Genomic DNA, 24,917 nt, shown 5'->3' with positions numbered 1-24,917 from the left:
GTGAACAAAAGCATAGAAAAGACAATGGCCGTGCCGTGAGAATATTTCACTTTAGACTTTATATTCAGAATTAAATTTATATGTATATTAAATGTTTTGTAGCATTGGACAATTAAAAAAAGATAGCATTGTCTCCTATCATTGTATATAGCAGAGATTAATGAAATCTACGTAATTAAATGAAATCTAATCGTTACGGTTTTATCATATTGTCTATTCTTAACACAAAGGGCTGATCACCTACTTGCCTTGGCCACAATCAAAGATCTGTTTTGTATAAAGTACAGAGTTGAATCTTTCGCTCCTAATTGCAGTGGACTGGAAGCTTTAAGTCATCGTTCAAGGGCGACGATTTTGGGCGCAATAAACTTTATTCGACAATGAAGTGCCTTCGTCTACGTGGATCGTTTATCAGATTATTGCTTGTCATGAAACGTCTTATCACCGTATTCTTGCAATTAATATCTAGAGTCTATTGAACGTATGATGATGATGTGATTCATATATGAGTTTTATGTAATAATTAGTGAAATTTAATGAATTCAAAGTCACTTATCTCATAATCAATTACATATTATGTGTAGCAATATAAAATAAGGCACAATTGAATTTGCACATATTTTAAAATATTTGGTAACTTACTATAGGATACTAAAACCAATACAACTCAGCTAAATAGAGGTTATAGTAGTTTAGGACCAAGCAAGCATAGATTAGTATTTTAGCTTCTTAAGGTCTGCGTCTCTAATTCCTGAGGTTCAATCCCCACCTGTGCGAATAAACTTTCTTTCTATGTGAGCATGGAGAAGAATGGTGCAGGAAAACATCGTGAGGAATCCGGCTTGCCTTAGATCAAAAAAATCTACGGCGTGTGCGCCAGGGGCTGATCACCTACTTGCCTATTAGACAAATCATAAAACAGATACTAAAATCTGGGGTCAAGACAAGAAAGATTGAAGCGCCACTGATTTATTTAATTACATGTATCATATATAGACCTTCACTATCCCTCCAGTAACAGTTAACTCCTATTGAACGACGCATTAGATTTTTTTGAATACAGCCTACATTTATCAAAGACGTATTATATCGATTCCATTACTACAAATGTATTGGATACAATGTAATTCCCAAATAGCTTCTATTCACGTCAAATTGTACCCCAATTACGGATAAATTAATGTTCTACAATACTCATTGTTATTTCAAAATATACATTTGTTTCTTTTCTATGGAATTAAAAGTATAAATGACAATTAATATATAATACAAATTCTCCTTCGATTGGCTTTTAAATTTTTGTTTATATTATTATTATTAAGTTTTTTTTTAATTTAATTTAATTTTAATTATGGTTAGTGTGACATGTCATTGTATGTTAATTATTTATGCACTTCTTGTATTATACCTTCTGTAGATGTTCCTTTTTTATTGGTCCATACTAGGCTTATAACTTATACACCTGCTTCTTTTTGTATGTGTCTTTTATTAATATATACATTATACGGTAACGAAGTGTAAATAAATAAATAACTCAGGTCACAGCTTTAGTTCCAATGTTCATTTGCTTTGATTCGAAAATTCGATTGTGTATAATCGTATAAAAAGAAACTAAATAGTAAATTAAATTTACACATTTTAATTAATCCATTACATTTTAAACACATGCTATAATTTAATCTTTTGTTTAAAGAAGTACTTCATTCTGTTCCTAACTTCGTTTGCTTCAAATTGGAAACGTATTGAGAATTAAGAAATTGAATTGAAGCTTATTTTGTAGTTAGAACTTAGAAGCCTTCACTTTGTACTAATTCACTTTTACCGATAATGAAACAAAAGAATGTCTTACGAAAGATCTACTATCTCGTAGATTTCGAATTACAACCATTAAAGCAACTCCAAACCAAAAATATATGTTGGTTTTCTTTTTCAAATACCCTTAAGCTATTCAGTAAATAATTATATCTTAAAAAATAACGTCGTCATTTCTTTTCATTAAATATGATAAATATTAAGGAAATACGTTTTTATAATCAATATTAGTACCTACATGTATGTATAACCTAAATCATTTATTTCGATTTTATTACAAACAAAGATTAATTAATTTACTAATAATTTTTCCTTTCTCATGTTTCACACAAAACAGTGATTTTGTCTTCTTCGTGTTTATATTTAAAAAAAACAGTGGTGCTACAACCTTTTTAAGTCGGAACCTCATATTTCTGAATCTGTTCCATCATCATTTTAAAATCTAATATGTGATCAGCCTCCAGTGCGTCCCGTTTCCTCACGACGTCTTCCCATTCGAGCAAAGTTTAAATGATCACAGAAATAAAGTTCATTGCTGCTCAGGTGAGGATCGAACCTACCACCTCAAGGATGTGAGACGCACGCTGAAGCCATAAGGCCAACACTGATTTGTTTAAATTTAAATAGTATCTAACCGAAACGGTATTGTACAGATTTTAATTTGCAGTTGATAAGCCACGAAATAAAATTATTTAAATAAGTCTTAATTGGGTATGAGGGTGTGCAATTATTTAATCGATTACCATCTAAAATTCGCAATATTGGTTTATTTTACAAATTCAAAAAGGCAGTAAAGATGCATGTTACAGTGAACAGTTGACTAAAATTGAGACGGCTAATGGCGACGTGGATTTCGCTCGTATTTATTACATATTAATTAAATTTCTCATGTAAATAAAATATTTTTTGTAATGAAAATAAAGTTCATTAAACATTAAAATATTTTCTTCGATCATACAATAGAACTTAAATTTATTTAGAACTAAAATTATTTATTTGATACAAGGGGACCAGAGATTTCATCCCCGTTACGAACCAATGCGTGAATTAAAATTCGATAAAGGTTTCCCAATCAGGATTAAAGCGATCGAATTAGTTTTGATGTAATTGTAGTAAAAAACACAAAACACATCAACTCAAACATCCAAGTATTATATCTACATAAATATTGTTATAACAGAGTTAAAAAATTAACATCGAGTTTCTATAGTAAGGTCTTAAATCTTTTATTTGGGAGTCGTTTGTCTCAGTCCTGTTTCACTATTGTTGGTAATAAATTGTATACCTATGCGAAAGAAGAATTGCGCCATTTCACTGTAGTTGTATTAACATGGTGGAAGCATGGATATGTTGTAATGTATGTATTCGTACAAACAATTATGTGAAATTTAAAACGAAAAAGGATTTAAACTGGCAGAAACGATTCTAAGTGGCTGTTAACGAATACTGTGGCGATAATTGAGGTCGCACTCTTGTGGTCATTTTTTAATATTAAGACAGAAATTACATTTGAATTTGCATTAGTTGAAGAAAAATTTAAACAATAAAGGTTCTAATTTTAAATGTCATTTTCTACCGGATAGACATAAATCATTTAAACTCCTCTTAATCTTTATATAAAATTTCTCAAGCAAGAAATAATCGTAAGAATCGTTCGTTAAATTAGATTTCCATTAAAAATCAGACACGTATTAATATTCCATGAAGAGCATCTCATCCTGAGACATCGGATATTTTGCGAAAATAGGTCATTGGGAGGGATATTGTATATCTAAGTAGATATTAAGTTTACACAAAGACTATTTAAGTGATTATTTTTTAGATTAGATTAAATGAAATGATATTATGTTTATTGTCTATATTGAAGTCGTCATTTATTTTATCCCGTTCCTTTCCGAGATTGCTAGGTGATAAAGCGACCAAGGCACGAGGCAGCCCTATTTCTATTTACAATTGTATTGTTTCCTTAATCAGTACACGGATTTATGTTTACCCCAAAAGCTTCGTGGGTAAACCCAACAGTTAAGACTATATTAAATTTTTTTTCCTCACAAAGGTTGACTTTACAGTCTGTTCGTTGGTTTCGGTATATTTTAGTTTTGTTAAACTAAATTATCTCGTAATTTTTGAAGTGAAACTTTTCACGGCGCATGAGAGTAATTTTTGCGATATGTCACGAAGATGTGCGGCGTTTTTGTTGAAGAAAAGGGAGAGAGCGATTGAGAGAGTGAGAAAGGGACACCGAGAAAAAATAAACGCTATTTCCTGATACATTCGTTTAGTTATATAATAGAACTTAAGATGGCAATGTTGTCGAATATCGTCTTGTGCAGTACACGCAGATTTTTTATTTATTTATATTATCATTGGTATACAGCGTCTATACAGTGTGAATATAACTATACATATGCGTTGAGTGATCATATACCGGTACATGTTCATCTATTGGTGCTTTTTCCTTGACCTTTGTACGCACGCACTTTTTTTTAATTTCGAACGTCATAATATTTATTTATGAGTATAACACTGAGGTTTATAACAAATCTTATTATACAAGTATGGCCTAGACACTGTCACACTAATATTATTGATGTGATAAATTCCGACAATAAATAAGGAATTGGTTGGTATTCAAGTAGCTGAACTTAAAATATATTATATTAAATAACAAACACGCAGATATGGTAGTGTCTCGTATGAAAATGTAATGCGCAGATTTGGCTTTAAAAAGTCTAGTCTCTAACTCCGCCATTGACGTTTGTGAGAGAACCGTTGTGGGATTTGAGGTCACAAGTAAATTACCATTTTATGATGCCAACACTTTTACGTCCTCGGCTTTCTCGATAAATAGACTATACATATTTTCACACAGTACTAATTTTTCTCGAATGAGTTCCTGAACCAATATGAACCAATAATATTATAAGAGTGATACATTGCTAGTAAATTAATAAAGTTATTATATTCTTAAAGTAAACGTTTGACTTCTGCAGACAAATTGCAAGGATATTATAGCAATAATAATCAACACACCGTCAAAAGGCTGAGAAGTAGTTTATTTATGCTATTAATATTGTATGGCAGGAACGAATTGGCTCTCATAATTCAGTGTTTCGTAAATCATTTTAGTAGGTTATTGAATCACCTTAGATTGTTTATAAACGAACAATACCGGATTTATGCCAGCTCGTAGGCCCCAAATTACTCTCTAAATAAAATGGTCAAATTTTTTCAGTCAAGTTTTTTGGAGTCTCCCTTTTTGGTGGCGGCCCCGTGGCTGAATATGAAATAAATACAATAATTAAGTTCTATTTTATTGTTAGATAGGCTTGTGTAAAATACGTACGCCTAGGCAATCAAACTATTTAATTCCCTTCCCGCAGGTTACATAACACTATCGATTAATGCTTTAAATAACGTGAGAGAGTTCTTAGATAATAAATTTCAAGATACTAACAAAGTATAAGAAATAATAAACAGTTAAATGGATTTTAATTATAATAAGAAATTTGCATGCTAATTTGATATGGCTGATTTTGCTGATTTTTTAAAGTTTAATAATATGTTCAACTTCAAGGGAAACAGAGGATTTTTTAAACCCGATCTAGTTTTTGTATCTGTTTCGTCATCTTTTTTTTACTGGGAAGTCAATGCCTTGAGTATCTGTCACGTGATATCGACTTTTGTGTTTGAGCCACGCAAGACATTTTTGCCTACGTAGTAGCAAGTTCTACACAAACAAAGAAAATATAATTGGTGCACCTGTGTGTGTAATTCGGACAAACTCAAGGTTCGAGGTCGCACGCTTAAGCCCCTAGACAAACACTGCTCTGAATCAAAGTGTACATGTTTTCTTAAACAAGTTGTCTTTAAGCCGAGAGGCATTTTAGCATTACGATGTCCAATAACACTACTTACAGTCTTCATTAAGGAAAATACACGGTTTTTATTGTTCTATTTTTATCCACTTTCCACTATTTAGCATCATACAAGCAGCATACGTTCAAATTTAATAATATTATTTAATTAAATTCAAATTCTTAAGGTCCTTTAAAAAAAGTGCGTACCGATTCTTAAAAGGCCGGCAGCGCGCTTGCGAGCCTTCTGGCAGTGCGAGTGTCCATAGGCGGCGGTATCACTGAACATCAGGTGAGCCTCCTGCCCGTCTGCCTCTTGTTACATAAAAAAAAACATGCGGAGTCAACATTCAAGGACAAAACAAACCATCCTGGATCAATCTAGAAGCTACGCGAAGTGAGTTCGAAATACGATCTAGATCACGTAGAACTTTGCTACGTAGTTGACATTTTCTTTGCATAGTGAATTAGCGTCGCTGTCGCAATTCACTGAGGAAATTTGCCACCATTATGAGATTTGTTACCATTTTTTATGAGTCATTTTTATTATATATTTATACTAATATCATAAAGAGGAAATATTTGTATGTAACGTTGAATGTTTGTAACGAATTGGCTCAAAAAGTACCGGACCGATTTTAAAATTTCTCTCACCATTTGAATGCTACATTATCATTTAATTATATATTTTAATTGCAAAAAAAGATCCGTACTAAAACTACAATCATGTTACCGAAGGTTTAAAAAATGCCTATAAAATATAAAAGAAGGTCCACAATATTATGAACATATTAATATCTAAAATAAAATGTTTAAAAATAATGTCCAAGCGTGCAAAGCTGGGTGAACATAACATGCACCGTAAACCATTTCTAGTGCTCATTTTGATAGGTAACTCGACTATTATTTATTACTGTATAGTAGGAACCGATGTCCGGGTGTATATAAAACTTCTTCAGAACAGCAAACACGTAGAGCCATTCAAATTCAACATAGGCAATTTAAATAAAATAATTACGAGAGCAAAATTCAATTAACATTAGCATGTAAAAACAAATACATTGTGCTACGAACACAATCTGCATTAAATTAAGTTTAAATGTTAAAAAAGGGTAACGCAAACCGCAGAGTCGTCTAATAAAATGTTTTACAAACAGTCCCAAACCGTAGTAATAATTTGCTTGGAATATTCGCTACGAACATTTTACTTGACTTAAACTGGAGAGCTAAAACAGGCAATGAAGAATATGTTTATGCTAGTTTAGTACAGATAAAACAAATGCAGGGTGAGAATTTAAAACAAAAGATGAATGGCGCGTTTCGTTTGTTTATTTTTTAGTCTTATCATTCATACACGGTACAATATACCAACTAATCACAATTAAACATAAGTATCAATTGATTATCAAGATTCCAATTTTAAACGTTAATTATTAAAATTAACGTTAAAAAAATATTATCTTATCTAGGATAAATTTTTTTAAATAATACCTAATTATTGTGTCCTAGTCAATATTGTTTTAAATTTTTATTCATTTTAGCAGCATATTCTAAAAAAGCATTATATAGTTGTTACTTTAACAAATTCGTATATTTGAATTCGTATATTTTATTCGTATATTAAACAATATAACTTTTTTTTTTCGAAAAAAAAAACAATCTGTGAATTTCAAATTACCTCTCGGATAGACATTACAACAAGAGTACTTACAGCCAATTAGTGAATAAAATTATACAAAACTCCATAACTGTATTCATGAAAAGCTAACTCGTATGTAAGTTATTCATAACGTATCTTACAGCTTGAAAAATAAACAGTGCTGGTATGCATTAAATATTGCACGCGATGTGAAAATTATATGAAACTTATGATCTATAAAATATTTATTTTCTCTGCAACCGAGAACTTTTCTTAGGATGCACTGCAGAAACGTTTATTGTAAGTAAAAGTTGTAAATACTAAAACTTCTAGTTTATATTCATATCCTAAACTTGACTTGACTAAACTGTAGTTAGTAGTCTAGTAAACTCATATTTATGTCTTAGTTAAGTAACTGCTAATAATATAGGTTTTATATCCGATAAGGAGATTACGTACATATACTTATTTTTTTCTAACAAACAGCAACACTAATTAGATAGAAAAAAACCTCAACCTTTTTATAACACATATTGGACAATGCCTCTCCTGTGAATTTGGTCAGTGTTAAACATGATAAGTGTGCACAATGAGGAATCTCTGAGCAGGCTATTGGGTGCACAGCGAGTAGTTGCCTTTCCTACTCCTTTAGTGTAGTTACAGCGCTAACCTCTCTTATACATTTACATTATGTACCCTACTCGTAAGAAACTCAAAGGTACCAAGTATTAGCTGTAAATTAGTATCTAATAAATTTAATATTGCAATGGTAAAAATATTTAAAGTGGTGGAAAAATAATTGTTACCCGGTTTTAATATACACGTGTAGCTATACGTTATGGAGTGAATGCCAGAAGTGACAGTATAAAGCCTTATCAACTCCCATACAACCTCAATGTTTTCGTCCCCAGGATTATCAAATTAAGTTTCCCAAACAAGAATCAAAAAGCGCAAAATTGCCACTCATTCATGTCGTAGTATGTATAAAATTGTAATTACTCCAGGGATTTGAGCATATCAAATTATTAATCGTAGCTATTAGTCTTGGCATGTCTAGATTACTTTTATGGTCTGATAATTCGATTTATCTTAGATAAAGATCACCTGAATATACTGAATCGATATCTTCTCTGGAGGCTGCTTATTTTTGGCTATAAGGTCTCTCTTAACTTATTTGAAGACGATAGAATTACACAATATATATATGACGATATACTATTACATATTATGTATACATAATATGTATTAGTATCAGTAATACAGTAGTATATCGTGAAACCGGCTTGTAGACCTTTAAGATTTATTTATTTACTCATAAAGAATCAAAAGAATGTTTTAACTTCAATTACTAATATTGCTCGGGGAAGGGGATCGATCCTACGACCTCAGGGAAACTTTGTTATTGCAACTATTCTTTGGAGGCCTTTATCATTAGTAATTCAGCCGGGATCTAAACTCACACATGCATGGCCAACTAAGTGATCATTGGCAACAGCTCATTAGCTATTTAGCTGGGTGTTAACCAATTAGTTTTACCATTTATTATGTTAACATATATCATCTGTGCTATGGACTGTGGTATGTGGTATGTATGTGTGGTTTTTTCGTATGGCAGACAAACAATAACTAACTGCTAAGGTAGTGGAGTACGACGAGGCTCATTGAAATTCTATATGTTTTTACAACAAACTCCCAAGCGAAATAAGAGAATTATTACTGAATAAATTCAAAACTTTTATTACACGTAAATTAATCAATAAATCTTTATATAAATTTGACGAATATTTAAATAATCCCTGAACCCTTGTGCTATGGACTGTGGTATGTTTTCGTATGTCAGACAAACAATGATCCAACTATCGAGGTTTTCTGGGAACATTTTATCTGAAACTTATCTATATCTTCAGCTGAGTTTACTATCTTATTCCGTAAGGATTTCCCTCGTCAAATCGCCATTAACCTTTGTAAATACCTCCTTTTTCTAATAATTTCTGCGTGATAGCATTCTGGAACAATCTAAGTGATATTAATACACTGCCCAAAGGCTAGCAAGTGAACCAGCCATTTAAGAATCAGTACGCTCTTTTCTTAAATTGGTTCTGAAATACTAGAATCGACTGTGAACTTAATGTGGGTGACATATGTTATAAGGTACATATAATTCCAATCAAATCCAATATGTTGTTGACACACTGGCGAAATACAACCTCTAGGCCTCAGAATTATGTATTTGTTTTGAGATCATTTCTTAATAAACAAGTAGATAAACGGAATACTGTACCTGACATATGCTGTCATGTTTACTCAAGATGTGTTCTCTCATCGAAAAAAAAGTCCACGATTCAAATACACGAGGACCCGTATCGTTTAAGTATCGTTTAATATCATGTTATGGGTAGGTACGTATAAGTAGGAAACTTCAAAAGGGTAGATATTTCCGCATCTCTTTCATTTATTATTTATATTACTTATTGTATGTATAGTCAAAGTGAGTAAACAAAATAAACATTAATGCAAAATAAAATACATAAAATTACTTAAAACCCCGAGTTGTTTTAATACATTTAATATCTCGTCATTTTAATGTAGGTCAAAGAGTTTATAGCCAGCGAGTCATGACAAACACGAGGGCTTACTTAAAGTTTCGTTGAGATATTTTTCACATGGGAAGCATCTGTAAGGCCCAGTTTGTCTTCGGGGAATAGTATTTGCTCCTGCACTAACACTCTGTTGTCAGATTTATAGAATATCTAATATTTTTGGTTGGCAGCGTTCGTTGTGTCGTTGTTATTTATATGTGTAAATAATAATAATGATAAGTTTGTTCAATAGTAATAGACAATATACGTCTTTAAATATACGTAGCTTCATATGTATAACAAAAAACGTAAAATAGTTGAGGTTAAGATTTAGTACGCCCGGCAAAAAGTATTGGATTTTGGCATAGGGTAATTTTTTTGTCCTTATCAATCTTATAAATAAACAAATCATTATTTTATCTACACCAAGGCTTAGTAGTAAGATGATTTATCTGTGATCCAGGTGTTATATATAAGCTTAAAGTATGGCAAAAATGTGCATAAACGTGTTTAATTCAACAAACATGAAAATAAAAATAAATAAATCAGTGTACTACCTTTTTAGATGTAGGCCTCAGATTTCTGTATCTGTTTTACGATATTTTGTCAATGTTATAGCAAGTAGGTGATCAGCCACCTGACACAAGCCGACTTTTTGATGTAAGGTCTAAGGTTGTTATAATGGGCAAATAGAAAGTCCATTGGACACAGCCGGGAATCGATCCTACGACTTCAGGGATGATAGTCGCATGCTGAAGTCACTCGGGCAACAATGCTGACAATGTTGCAATAATATACTCATGCAACAAGCGACAATGAACGTTACTTTCATTATGGGTAAATGTTACGTATAGCTTTTGGTATTACAAATAAATGTACAATTAGTCGAAGCGGCGACACTGATTCTGGTTAAAACTGGTCGTGAGTGTGTGTTGTTCCCATTGTACTGCAGTGCTCCTATTTCCCCGTGATTTACTGATAGATTCATTTCATTTAAATAATTAAATTCATTTGATGAGATTCTGACATACCTGGCGTAAGTTGCAGGTGCTTATAGAGATTTCGTAAAAAAATAAAAAATCCTTGGCAAGTTAAAATTTACCCGACTGAGAGTTATGGCCAGTTCTTCTTCTCCGCTCTTGATTTGACTAGAACTGGCAGTAAAAATTTTTTTCTTACTACTTTTTATAAGTGTTCAACGTACATCTCATGGAATAGATAACCTGTTTTGATGTTCGTCCTATCTACTCCGTAAGAAATACACAGTTTATTTATTCAATTTTACAACATCATACATAATATCTCCGTAGATATGTTTCAAACTCTTTTATCTAAAATGAATGAAAATTTAGGAAAATATAAGTATTCCAAAAATACAATGAATATATATATACAAGATAAAATAAAAATATCGCAAATTTTCGATAAGGGGAAAAAAATACCAGCAAAACAGCGGATTACGTACGAGATAGGCACTTAACTTTCTTTAAAATGTATCAGTCTTCTCCCGAGCTTCTAGTTTTATACGAAATTATAATCGCGAAGAATTTGAAAGAGAGTTGTTTGAACACCAAGGTTAGTTTTTGCAGACAGAATTTGAAAAATTTTGCTGACTTTATATCGTGGAAATGAGTAAGGGACGACAAAAATAATTCTATAAATGTAGAAATGCAGTTCCATCAATAATTTTTTATATCTCTTGTTCCAGTTGTAACCGAGGTGACTACCTGAAAGTGTATTCAGAAGTTGGTACCCACGGGCCAGGGCCACCTGGAGTCAATGAACATTCGAAGTGGTCCAGAATCTTGTGCGGGAACAGAAATGATGCCCCACCAGCATTATACTCGCATGGTTCAGCACTTGTTCTAGAACTAAATAGCGGGGAAAAGGAATCAAACTCTACGGGTTTTATTGGAACATATAAGTTTATAGACAGACGTAAGTATCATAAAAAGATTTGAAGAACCTACGCTTTTATCATAAAAATATCGCAGACATTGGTCTCTTTTTTTACAGTTATCACAACCTTAGCCACAGTAACGCGTGGCCGAGCCTGCTAATATTATTATATTTAGCGCTAATTTATCTTAATACCGATATTACATTATGACGGCTCAAACACATTTTCCATACACTTAGTATAAACCAATCTACGGCCTAGTTATATGCTAAACTTATATCTGCTTTTAGAGGGGTTAATAAACGAAACAAATAAATAACAGAATTTCCAAAGTAACTGCCAAAGTCTGGAAAACTTCGACGAAATATTCTTCGCGAATTTAAACTAATTACAGTTAATTACATTTTTCTGATGGCCTTTAGAGATCGAGAATTTAATAAAATGACTCCAGCTCCTTTCAATCGTTATTAATGGGCAGTTCACCTCATTAAATAAAAAAAAATAACAACAGATATTACAATCCTTAAGTTAGTCTAATAAGAACAGAACGAGAATTTTTGTATTAAAAAAATTGACTTTTTTTTATTTTATTTTTTGTTATCCAATGCCACAATTTCTATCTACGGGAAAATATACAACAAGGATGATGTGTCATTATTTTATTTATACTTAAATCATCAAAAATGTCTTGTAAAGATATTTGTACGTCTGTTCCACTCATGATTCTATGCATAGTACGTTATTGGCATTCCAGACGACTTAACACTTGTGTCCCAAAACCCCGAGTTTGCGTTATTTACGCTTACTACTATCACGAAGGTATTTTGTAAAGAGGATCCGGAACTCGGCGGTCTGCTATGTTGTTCTACGAAGACAGTTCGATTTTTAAAATATATTTATTACAGGTAATTTCGAAACAGACGGAGTTCTAGTATCAGATTCGGACTGTGATTATGTCTTCAACAGTCACTCAAACAGGCCTATCCAGGGAAAATTCTACAGTCCAAGATATCCTTCGAGTTATCCTACCAATTCACAATGCTATTATCATTTTCACGCAAGGTAGGTTTATGATAATGTGTGTATAGATTTTCTCATTTTACTTATACTTATTTGAGGTGCACGATTTTCATCAATGAGGTTCAAACCCCGACTAATCCCTGGGCTTTTTGTATGCGCATTTAACACTCGCTCGTGCGTTGAAGAAAAACGTCGTGAGGAAACCGGCATACCTAAGACCTAAAATGTCGTGTAAAAGGACAATGCACTCGCTAAATTTAACGTTATTTTGCGGTTATTGCGCGAATGCGCAATGCGTAGCCGACTATAATATCTGTATTTCTAATTATTTGTTTATAATTAATAAATAAATAAGCTACGCACACATTCTAATCGTGTTTATAATTAATAAATAAATAAGCTACGCACACATTCTAATCATGAAATAATTGTAATCTGTCCAGTAGTATTACAGAAAATACAAATATCTCATATAAAGATTTAATCTTAATTGTTTCTAATGAAGATTTGATGCAAGTGATGAAATTATTTCCCGGAATATAATGTCTTTATCTTTCAGGAAAAATGAGAGAGTGAAATTAGTTTTCGAAGAATCATTTCTACAGAAAAGCGACGAAAGGTAGGATTTTCAATCTTAGGGGTAAATTAAATTATATTGCTAGAGGGTTGGTGGAGCTACACACATACATATTTCAATTGTTGGTTATTTAATACGAATATATATCACACATTTACAGTTTTGTTACCGGATCCAACCCACGATATTAATACAAATTAATGAGGTGTTGCGAATTCCAGCTATTTATTTTATATATTAGCGTTTTATATGTAGATAAACGCAAAATTGAATTTTCAGAGTAAGGTCAGGTTTCTTATGTGGTGTTGAGTAGGAACTGCTAAGCGAACATAATGTTATTAAAATTATAAACGTATATATTTTCTCGAAGGAATTTAGTTACCATAATATACAGAATCATACTTAAAAAACAAAAAAATGCAGGTTAACATAAGTTATTAGGCTACGGGCGGCCTTATCACTTACAAGTGAATTCTTTCAGGCAACTCTAATATGGAACAATAAAAAATTCTACGTTTTGATTCGGAAATATATTCATAGATGATCGATGATACGATACAATAGCGATAACAAACCTGAACCATTTTTAGTCCGTTTTGATATAGGGGAAGATTTTGATTGATTGATGTCACCTTGAGATCGCGCTATAGAAAAGCTTAGTGCACAGCACACAAGTGGGTGACGCGTTCCTTAACTCTGGGAGTTACTGAGTACCAGTAGTGCTCTAATAGGGCTCCGCATTAGAAACATGTATCTAAACATAATATATACATTAAAACTTACAGTCTTAGATTAACAAAAAATAAATTTTTCGGTGGCCGTCGATACGTTATCTTATACTAAAATAAGTCCTGAGTACATACCTCAATGTACTGCTCCTTACTAGGACGAAAGGCACAAAATGACTTCAGCCGTAAGGATGTGGAGAAATTGTTAGTTTGGGAACAAAAGGTTAGAGTGATGCTGTACCTTGCCATACAATATAGTACACGCACAAAAACACTCACTATAAGTCTTAATGGAGGACGTAACTATTGGCAAGAAATGCACAAAAACATTATACCTATATAAAACTGCATCTAACTTTACCCAACTGAAGCTCAACAACGACTCATTAACAATGCGCGGATCAGCCGAGTTTAAATATTTTTGAGATCACCCTCATGACCCTCATTAAATTTTATGAAAATAAAAAATGATTCTATTACGAACAGGTATATTTATACATTTGTAGCACGCTGTGGCTAATAGTTTATACAAAGATATTTTAAATTCCTTTAATACCGTATATAGTAACTTTCACATTAATCTTGCAAAACCCTCTGGCCATGTTATATAAATATAAATTATTTTTTAAATACCTAAACTATCTGAAATTTACCTTATCTATTGGTGAGATACGATATCTTTTGCATAGTTATGAAATATGTTAAACTTTTGTTTCGTGATATATCCGTTTCGTGTTTTTAAAATACAAGTTGAAAGTAACAAAATGTTTTTTTTCATTAGTTTCTATTTGAAACACGTTATAAGATACGATATCAAATACATACATATCGACACAAATCGTAGAAACAAACACTTATTGAAACGCCGTATAATTCGAAGTTTGCCGTATATTATTTTAATCTATCGTCACGACATAAACATATCACAATATTGTGTCCACAATCGAACTAATTCCCTAAAATGTTTATTAATCTCAAAATGAATCCATAGATTAAATTGAATTTATTAATTTAGTTCATGCATTTCAATTTGGAAATGTCATCTGAAATTTGAAACTTTATCTTTTAGTTGCCTCAACCGCGCAGACACAATTAAAGTTTTTGATGGGAAAGTTGCAACCGCACCGGTCATCGCAATGCTTTGCAACGAAATTATAGGTAAGCTATTTATTTACAGAACAAGACGCTTTTATTCTTTTTAGGAATGTTTTAATCAATTCATAACAAGACAGAAACGTTATTAAAGTATCTTAATGCCACATATGTGACAACCTTTTATTCTTTTTAGGAATGTTTTAATGAATTCATAACAAGACAGAAACGTTATTAATAGAATCTTAACGCCACATATATAAGTATTGTATTAGCAACAATGCTGCCAAACATAATTTATAAAGTAAAATATAATATAATTTATCATAAATAACATAACACATTTATACATAAACAACAATATACATCTTTATTATCACTACCTACTACTACACTAGCTGCCCCCACGAACTTATTCTTAATATGATGTTTGCCTGAATAAAAATTTCTTCTATAATTAACCAACTGTTCTCTTAATAAAAAAACCTTCCACAGAGTTCATGGAATAATATTTTAAAAAATCAGTTGTAATGTCTTTTCTGAACATAACTTTTACACATTTAAAGAAAACACTTTTTTACCGGATTAAATACATTTTACATAATTATAATTTTTTCCCGACGTTTCGCTGAAAAGCACGCTTTTTATGTTAAATCAGCTTTACCATTATAATTTTGTAATAATACATAGCTTCAATCCATTAAAACGCGTTTTCTTTAAAAATTTAATTGTTTATGCCGTCTTCTACGTTCTTCTATTCTAGGCTATACTGACTAATTGACTTGTAAGATGTCTATGCGTAGTTTTACCATTCTAATAAAACAAATGACATATTTTAGTACATAATCTCTGACATATATATCAAATCCAGATTGATTAGACTCCCTGTAATATATCATTTACATTGAGATCATTTTGATTAATTCCATTCAATTGCCTCGAGGACTGTAAATACTTATTAAAGGACTGTCATAAGCCTACGTCGAAGATGAAAAGACACGAAATTAATTTCCCAAGTCATTTATAAGTCGAATATTATAATTTTGAACCTGAACAATTTATATCTTAAATTAATGGATTTAAACTGGTTCATTTCGAACTACGCTTTTGTTTTGCACTTTTGATACTCTTTGCTCTTCTTTAACCCTGAGAAAATCAACCTTTAGTATTTAAATTTATTTTGGCTGATTTTGATTGTTACCTTGCCTGCAAAAAAGTGTAAATAAATATCTATACATATTATATATCGCATCAAGGTTCTTTTGGCAAATGTAAGCAGTGTTAGTATGGAAGAAGTCTATGCACATAATAATAAGCATTTGCACTTTAGAAACAGGTATTAAAATTGTTTGTCAAATCTTTTGCCTAATATAGTAGGAGAGCCCGTGAGAGGTCGTCCTTCACCGATCTGATAACCAGATGAGACGTATTTTTTATTAAATATTTTTTATAAATAAATATGCCTATAATTGCTTGCCTATCGAAAAGTCGTACTGGCTATTTTTAATTAAATTAACTTTTATCGATTTTTTTTCATCACTTTCATCCTTTTGATAACCAAATGTAATGTATTTGACTGATAGTTTTTGATACACAGAATATGCCTAGATAAGTTAGCAGATCGATGGAGTCACCTATTTTGACTTACCTGTTTACACCTGTTTGCCAGGTAGTTATGCACTGAAATGAGTAGGCAAGCATACCTAGGCATATTCTACTACTCCAGTCATTTGCAATTAAAAGCAATATGTTTAACGTATCTCCAGGAATAATATCCAGTCACAACGATTAATTTCCTTTCAAAAATCTGCTAACGGTACTTTTAATCGTTCGTCAGGAATTAATAATAACTTACTAAGTAAAGTAATTAATCATTAATCTACTATAAAATATATTTCAACGAACTAGCCTGGCTGCAGTTATAAGAAGGTTTATGTTTAAAGACATCAAAATTCGTGAGATTTCATAATTTAATTTATTCCTTAATTTATTTATTTATTGTGATAATAATTAATAAATAAAAGCTTATTAAACCATAATACGGATCCTTCAGGATATCAATAATAATAACTTTAACGTTACTCAACGATGATGTCTTGTTTTTGTGTCAGAACACTTAATAAAGCCTTTTTATGTGTATAAAATGTCATATATCATAAAATATTAAATATGGTCCCAAAAGACTGAAACCTTATTACGCTTATTTGACCGTTCCATTATTTTTAGGTTATGAAATTTTATCTACGGGTCCAGACTTATTGGTAGAATTTATTGCGAAGTCCAAGACGCCCGGTCAGGGATTTAAGGCGAGATACCACTTTCAACCAGATGATAGCTCTATTGAAGGTTTAGTAAGCATACGAATGTATTCTTTAGGATTATGACATTTTTATGAAGAATAAAGACTTGTTTTGAGACTGAACGTTCAGTATTGTGGGTGAATTGTATGTGTTGAATCGTAAATGATCAATGTGTGTACTCTATGGATATTCATGCTTGACACAATCAGTGGTGTTTTGCGCCAAAATGAAAAGTAATATACTGTGTTATCTGTGAGCTTTATATATGGGTAGCGACAATATTTTAAATTTGAATTTCGAATATTGTTTTACACAGATTATATTTATACATAGGTATGTAAATGCCGTCAGAATTTAGAATCTATGTTGTGCAAGTATCATATAGTACTGTAGATATAAAATACTGTTGTATAATGCTCATAATATATTAACTCTTTTCTTTTTTAGATGTTGTAAAATCTTCTGAAGGGACTTCTGTTGGTCCAGCAGTTAGTGCCGCTAGTAAGTATAATACAAATGACAACTGGAAACTTGTACCTTATGCAAAATTACCTAAATTATTAATATTTCTATTAAATATTACGGTTCTTTTTAGAAATAAAAGATTTTTTAAATCGTTTATAGTTCAATAAAAAACTAACAAATTTGACGTTTGTAATAGTATAGATAATTTACATTATTTATATTGTTGGGCCTCATTTATATACTCATACTAGACTGATTATCAGTTAATGTTACCAGTAATTTGTCAGTGTCACGTCTTTCAAGTGGCACTGTATAATCATTGTATTAACCAGCCAGCATTATCATTACTTTTTTTAAAATGTAAAAGAGGTTCTTTATTTAATATGAAAAAAATAAAAAAAATAGAACGCAATTTAAAAAACCTCTTAAACTCTTGTTTATTAGATCTCTTTAGCTCCCTCAACACTTACATTTTCCTTACAATACCCGTTCAAAATAGGCTGTATCCAACTCTATACAAAATAAAGCCGGCCTAATCTGGGCATCGCATAAAAATACCATTACCGAAACGAGCTAACGTTTCAGCATCATCGTGCCATCAAGTATTCAGATCGGATAAGAGTAGGAGCGGCAAATTGATCTCTCCTTTATACCCATCGCCGTATCCGCCTAAAACGCACTGTCATTATGACTTTTTGGCCCGCGGTAGGCAGAGGGTGAGACTGCTGTTCGAAGACTTCAGCCTTCAACGGGTTACAGGCAATATTATTGAGTGAGTAATTAGAATAAAATGTGACCTTCTAATTGTTATATCCATACACATGTGTATTACGCAACATCAATGATTGACGATGTACACCAATTTTGATTTCCATATCGCTGATAGTAATTTAGAGCTGGCACAGGGACCAAACTTTTTAAATTTGTTTTGATTTTAATTATTTTTATTTTTTTCTATTACTTTGTAGGGTAAGAAAATTGTAAATACGTTAATTACATAAATTTTATTGAAGACAAAATAATTATTATAATGAAACTTACAATTAGGTAAAACCTCATTATTGATCGCTATTGAAGTTAGGTGGTTAGCTTGCAGACTACGCTTCATATACAAAATATTTACAAAAAATTCCAAGTGAAAGTGTTCACTATACAGGTTTAAACAAAATAAATGTTTTGTTATATTTGTAATAAAACCTCTACACAGTAAATAAACTATATAATTCGTTCCTTCGCACTGTGTTAAATAGTAGTTTCGCTATGATTAAAAATACACATTTTCGTCTAATTTGCAAAATATTTTCACCATTTTTCACGGTATTTTCAGGTGTAGAACTTGTCCCAAATGAACACTAATGACCGTACAAAATGCCTTTTGTGTTTTCCACGAAAAATTCACATTTTTTATTAACGCCGACACCGCTTTAATGGGGTACTTCATTCGTATTTTATTAAAATGTTCACGCAATATAACGATTTGTATAGCAAGGCAATTTAGATGTTTATTGTGTCGATCTAATTGACGTTATAAGGAACGTTTTATCTGTATACCCAGACTTTGTTCCTAACCCCACGGGAATCCTTCACTCTAAATTATTTATTATCTGCGAAGCAATTGGGGAGAGGTGAAGGTTCGCCGGTCTTATGCCAGCACTGTCCACAGTTTATCTACGCCTTTTGGTTATACCACTAAGCTCCCGGTAGGAGAACTTTCCGAGGTCGTTTTAGTGGTATACCTACTCGGACTAGTAGAGTGCCTGGGATACAAATCTGTTAAGCAATCTTTCTAAGTATGTATTTATTCACAAAAATACTTCATATTTTTGTGAATAAATACATAAATATTCCATTCGTATCTAACTTCTGGGACAATCAAGTCTTCGTCAAAGCTTTGTGTTCAATTTTAATTAGTGTAGACATTATTTTGTAAAAGAAAATTAATGACTAGTTCTATAAGTTTCAAAAAAATATTACATTAATTACCTTTATAACTTATATTAGAACTGTACTTAATTATTTATTAGCTTCTAAATATATTGAAACAGGCTGTAGATTTTGTGGAGCGACCTATTTGTATGCATGGGTAATATACTTTCATTAAAGAACAAACTTAGAGAAGATTAGATGTAACATAAGATTTATTGGTAATTATATTAAATAACTAATTTTACTTATGTATATGTACTTATATTAAAATAATGTGAAAGTTAGGAGTAAATAAATGAATGAGTTTCTAGAAAATTCTGTGTAAGTTGCAATCATAATTTTAATTGAAATACCTTTTCAATTAAAAAATAAATATTGCCATAACAAACATAGCAATAAGTGTTCGGAATTTATGACTAAATCCCTGAACTTACAGCTGTGAAAGCATGGATTCACTGGACGTGTTTGTGGAGGTGGACGGGAGATTAGAGAAAATGGCGTCGTTTTGCGGTAGTGACGTACCTAAGGGCATCATGTCCAATGGGCCAAAACTTGCTGTAGACTTCAGGGGAGTTTACTCGTCCCGGTACAGCAGGGGCTTTAAAATATCCTACCATTTTGTTGAAGGTAGGTTAAAACATCAGATCCGAAGAAGTCAGCGAAAAATCACATCCAGTTGACAGATTTAATATTATTTTTTTAAATGACGCTATAGCAAATGATAATCCAGGTACTACGTAAATTGGCCACAGATTACATCAGTTTCTTTGTTCATTTAAATTTCATTGACAAGAAGGTAATCAACGTTCTGTTTTTTAATTTGAGATATACCGGTTTCCTGACATGGTTTTTCTTCACCATACGTATTATTATATATATATAATTTAAAAGTTTATTATCTGTAACAAACCGAATACAATTATAACAAAAACAAAATAAAATTCACATTTTGTTTGGATGGATTAAGCGCAAAAAGGGTGAAATTAAATTGAAATTGCTCAACAATTTTCGGCTGACCCATAAATTTCAGATTACTTTAGATACTCGTGATTCACGTGATTTATCCGAAACTTAAATTGAGGAGATCCAAATATATAGATGAGAAAATTAAACAGTTACAGAAAATGACTTAAATTAAATTGTCTAATGCTCTGTTTTATAAGTTTAACACCCTTGGTTATGATTTTAGATTACGGAATCTCAACTGGAAAACAGCTGTTGGAGTACCCCTGCGCATTCGTATACAATAGTAGCGTAAAGGCAAAAGGTGTGGTGACGTCACCAAATCATCCAGGATTGTATCCACGAGATACGGAGTGCAATTACTTCTTCCACGGGACTAAGGAGCAAAGAGTGCATTTACATTTCACACATTTTGATGTAGAGGGCGTGCATCCGTGAGTTGTTTTTTAATTTTTTTATATAAGGTTACTTAATCGGATTTTTTAGCAATTATATATTTATATATAAATTTCCAGTTACAACTAAAATTAGTAATTTGAAGTGTAAGATTTTTTATTGATTTTTGTAAAATTTTTGTTACGGTGTAAGCTCGTTTATTTCCAATCTTTACAGTTGTTAACAATATACAATTTAAATTTATTATATACATTTTTTTCTTGTTACTCGTTATTCTTTCTCTTTAACTTCCTTCATCGGAACCCCTTCACGGGTAAAGGCCCCCAGCGTTTCCCAAAAATTCTCAATCCATGACTTTATTTCTCCATTTATATCGCTTAAAAAGCAATTTAGAAAAAAAAAACAAATGTCGTTTTAATCACTTTGTCCTTTTATATATATATCACACAGTTTGTATTGCGACTTATGCTTCGTACAAGCTACTGCTTATGTTAAATGTTCGAACCACTCCTTAACCGCAATATGTGCAATACTTTCAAATATAAACATTAATTTCTTCAGTTGTGAAGCTGTATCCGCCAGCGACTACGTACAGGTATCTAATGATGGTTCACGCGGTATCAGACACTGTGGCCAATTAAAAGAATTAAAAGTCACCTCTAAGAAGAACATCATGAGAATAACATTCAAATCTAACGACCGACTGGACGGGACCGGCTTTAAAGCAAATTATATATTTCTTAAAGACAAAGAAATGGTTAGCTTAAATATGCCTGCCGTTGGCAGAACAGGTGAGTAAGAATTACTATCTAAAACGCTACATGATTTTAAACAAAGAAAGGTGCAATACACCTTTTTTTGTTTGTATCTATTTTTTACCTGTGCAGTTGTTGTATATTTTGTACACAGATTTAGATTTAAAGACTTTATTTCTCAAATAAAGACAAATATGTCACTTACATGAGAATAATATTTTAGATTAACATTACTTTGAAGTCGTTTTAAGGGTGCGTCCACATCTGGCGAATGCACCACGAATGTGCAGCCCGTTTGTGGGCTTCTCTTTTTTTCTAATAGCCAGAAGGCTATTTAAAGATTAGGGCTTCCCGGATCTTCCATAACTTTTCTTAACAGCATACTCTACGTGTAACGCACATCTGTGCAAGAGTGAGTGTGTGTTGGTGCATATGCGTATAATGTGTCTGAATGTATATGATTCAACTAGATTTTAGGTTTCAATAGCTTCAACAACTCTCTCAGGTGTATTTAGAAGCCTGTCCTTTAGACGTTTTACTTGAAAATGGGGAATCTGAGCGATACAATGTGAATATTAGCGATATTATATATTATTATAATTTGTAATTGTGTGTTTATTGTATTGTGTTCTTTCATAATTAATATATATTATAATCTATCAATGTTATTCTATGTGTTTAGAATATAGACAAAAATGAATCGAATATGTTGTTACGCGCAAAACTGGAGAAGGCTGAATAAATTAGATTTTTTTAATTTATTCCTTAAAATCTAAAAGTATATTTTGGAGAGGCAAATTAAAAAAAATATAGTTATATTTAGTAGTTAGTTTGTTATTCCGGAAACTCGACAGTCTCTACGAGGTAGCAAAAAGTTCCACGTGTTGGTATGAAGCTACCAAGAAGGTAGTATAAGTAAAAAAACAAACTATGTTGAAATAAATATTTGGAAATATAAGAAAAAATAGATTTGAATACATATCATGAAGATTAATGGACTTATTATCATAGCTAAACAGAAAACATTTTTTCGTAATTTGGACAAAGGCCAAATGACCTCTCACATTCAATGGTTTTAATATCTGGTTTCAGTGTTACTTTACCTACGATATCATCTTGAATAATGTATTCTTAAGTTCAGTGGATGCGGTCATAGCTGCAGAAATCTAATCCGTTTTTAATGTTACAACAATATGTTTGGGAGGACCTAAATAGCTAACTAAGCATGACAAGCCATTTACATTTTAGAATCCTTTTAATACTTGAATATTATGACTAATTGTGATTGTGTGTAACAATTAATTTAAAGGTTCGATAACAAAACAAATTGATTTAAAAGTTATATTTTATGAAATTTTTTTGTTGTGACAATAATTTAATGTAAATTAATCATGTTTTTTGCAACGATATTTAGATATACTGTAGTAAGAAAACTGTTTCTTTTCTTATGCGCAAACCAAGCTATATAAGTGATTATACGTCAAAATTACGGACCAAGTACCATAATATGGTATTAAAATATGTTTTTGTTTCAGATTCACTCAAATGGTCGTGGATGTTAGCATTATACGTAATCCTCTTGTACCTAACCCTGAGATAGATTCCTACAGAGATATAGAAAATAAATTATTACTGTTGATATTTTGTTGTTTCATTGACAAACTAAAAGAAAGCCGGGGGTTTTCCTTCGGTTATTATGTGATAAAATTACACACACTGGACAGTTACACAAAAATAAAAAAAAAACGTATAGAAACGCCTCTATTCCAAAAATCTTTAGTTTAGTTACAAAATTACAATAACTGGTAATAAAAAAAAAGTTGCACACATATTTTTTTCACAAGTTTAGAAGTGAAATCTTCAAAAATTTTGCTTTAAGATTACTAAAAAGATAAAGAGACGAATGTAAATTTTATTTCAATATTAATAAAGAATTTTGAAATTTGATAAAGAATACAAAAATTAAAGAAGTTTTTAATTATATAATAATTATATTAAACTTTTTCTCTAAGTCTGAATGTAGCATTAGGCTCTTTCAATTTTAAAATTAAATTTTTTGTAACATCAATCTTTTATTTCGATAAAATCTAAAATAGTTTTGTAATAAGCCTACTACAAAGTCGATGAAACTAAAAAGCGTCAGACACATTTTACTTAACTCGGCGGGGGCGCCGAGTTAAGTAAAAATAAAAACGTTGGCCTCTACCATATGGTTTTACTAGAAGTTATCAAAATTTACCTTAGCTTTTATTCAGTTTTTTTTTACTGATTTGGTCTGCAAAAAAATACACTACTTATACTAATATACTACTTTACGGCACTGCACTACGCCATTAGGTCAAGTTAGTTTTTTGGACTTATTTATCTATTATTTAAACAAGTATTCATTGTGATGTATTAGATAGTGTTATTGTATAATCAATTCCTCGGCGGGGATTTGATTTCCTCAGCTCCTTTCGACTCCCGTTTCATATTACATACTTGTGAACATATTTTAATAAAAGCTCATTGTCATATCTTTATATTAAAAGTAGGTATAATATGCTTCTAGGTAAATAGTTATTTAGCTTTTAGGCTTTGTATATTAAAACCTAATTACACTAAGGGCCTGTTTCACAATGTATGGATAAAGTACCAAATAGCTATGCAATACATAAATTATTCTAAAGATAAAAGTTCCAAATAAGATACTTCACATTTCATGACGTATAGCGCTATCTGACAGTCGTGAAACTGAAAACTACTGTTTATCGTACCAATAAGTAATAAATAGCTTATTTGGAACTTATCCGGACATTGTGAACCAGACCCTAAATGTTGTACAACTCATATAAGGGTAAAATTCTCTATAAATTAAGTTAAAATATCCAACAAAGACTTTTTAAAATTATTCTTGCAAATAGCTCGG

The 24,917-nt window shown here is 31.5% G+C and overlaps 1 protein-coding gene across 1 annotated transcript in view; it reads left to right on the top strand.

Moving 5' to 3' along the window:
• LOC111002786 (suppressor of lurcher protein 1) overlaps positions 1 to 23,650 on the top strand; it is a 47,997-nt gene extending 24,347 nt beyond the window's left edge. Inside the window, exons 4-14 of the mRNA XM_022273006.2 lie at positions 11,596 to 11,825; positions 12,693 to 12,849; positions 13,367 to 13,426; positions 15,182 to 15,270; positions 17,431 to 17,550; positions 17,952 to 18,005; positions 18,555 to 18,741; positions 20,332 to 20,522; positions 21,085 to 21,292; positions 21,816 to 22,045; positions 23,545 to 23,650. Of these exons, the coding sequence (XP_022128698.2) occupies positions 11,596 to 11,825; positions 12,693 to 12,849; positions 13,367 to 13,426; positions 15,182 to 15,270; positions 17,431 to 17,550; positions 17,952 to 18,005; positions 18,555 to 18,741; positions 20,332 to 20,522; positions 21,085 to 21,292; positions 21,816 to 22,045; positions 23,545 to 23,609 (1,591 nt within the window). The 3' untranslated portion in view covers positions 23,610 to 23,650. The remainder of the gene's footprint in view (positions 1 to 11,595; positions 11,826 to 12,692; positions 12,850 to 13,366; positions 13,427 to 15,181; positions 15,271 to 17,430; positions 17,551 to 17,951; positions 18,006 to 18,554; positions 18,742 to 20,331; positions 20,523 to 21,084; positions 21,293 to 21,815; positions 22,046 to 23,544) is intronic.
• Positions 23,651 to 24,917: the final 1,267 nt, after the last annotated feature.

Source organism: Pieris rapae, chromosome 12, assembly GCF_905147795.1.
Source record: "Pieris rapae chromosome 12, ilPieRapa1.1, whole genome shotgun sequence".
Taxonomy (NCBI): domain Eukaryota; kingdom Metazoa; phylum Arthropoda; class Insecta; order Lepidoptera; family Pieridae; genus Pieris; species Pieris rapae.
Note: the sequence above shows the minus strand (reverse complement) of the source record. Positions and strands in the feature narration are given on the sequence as shown.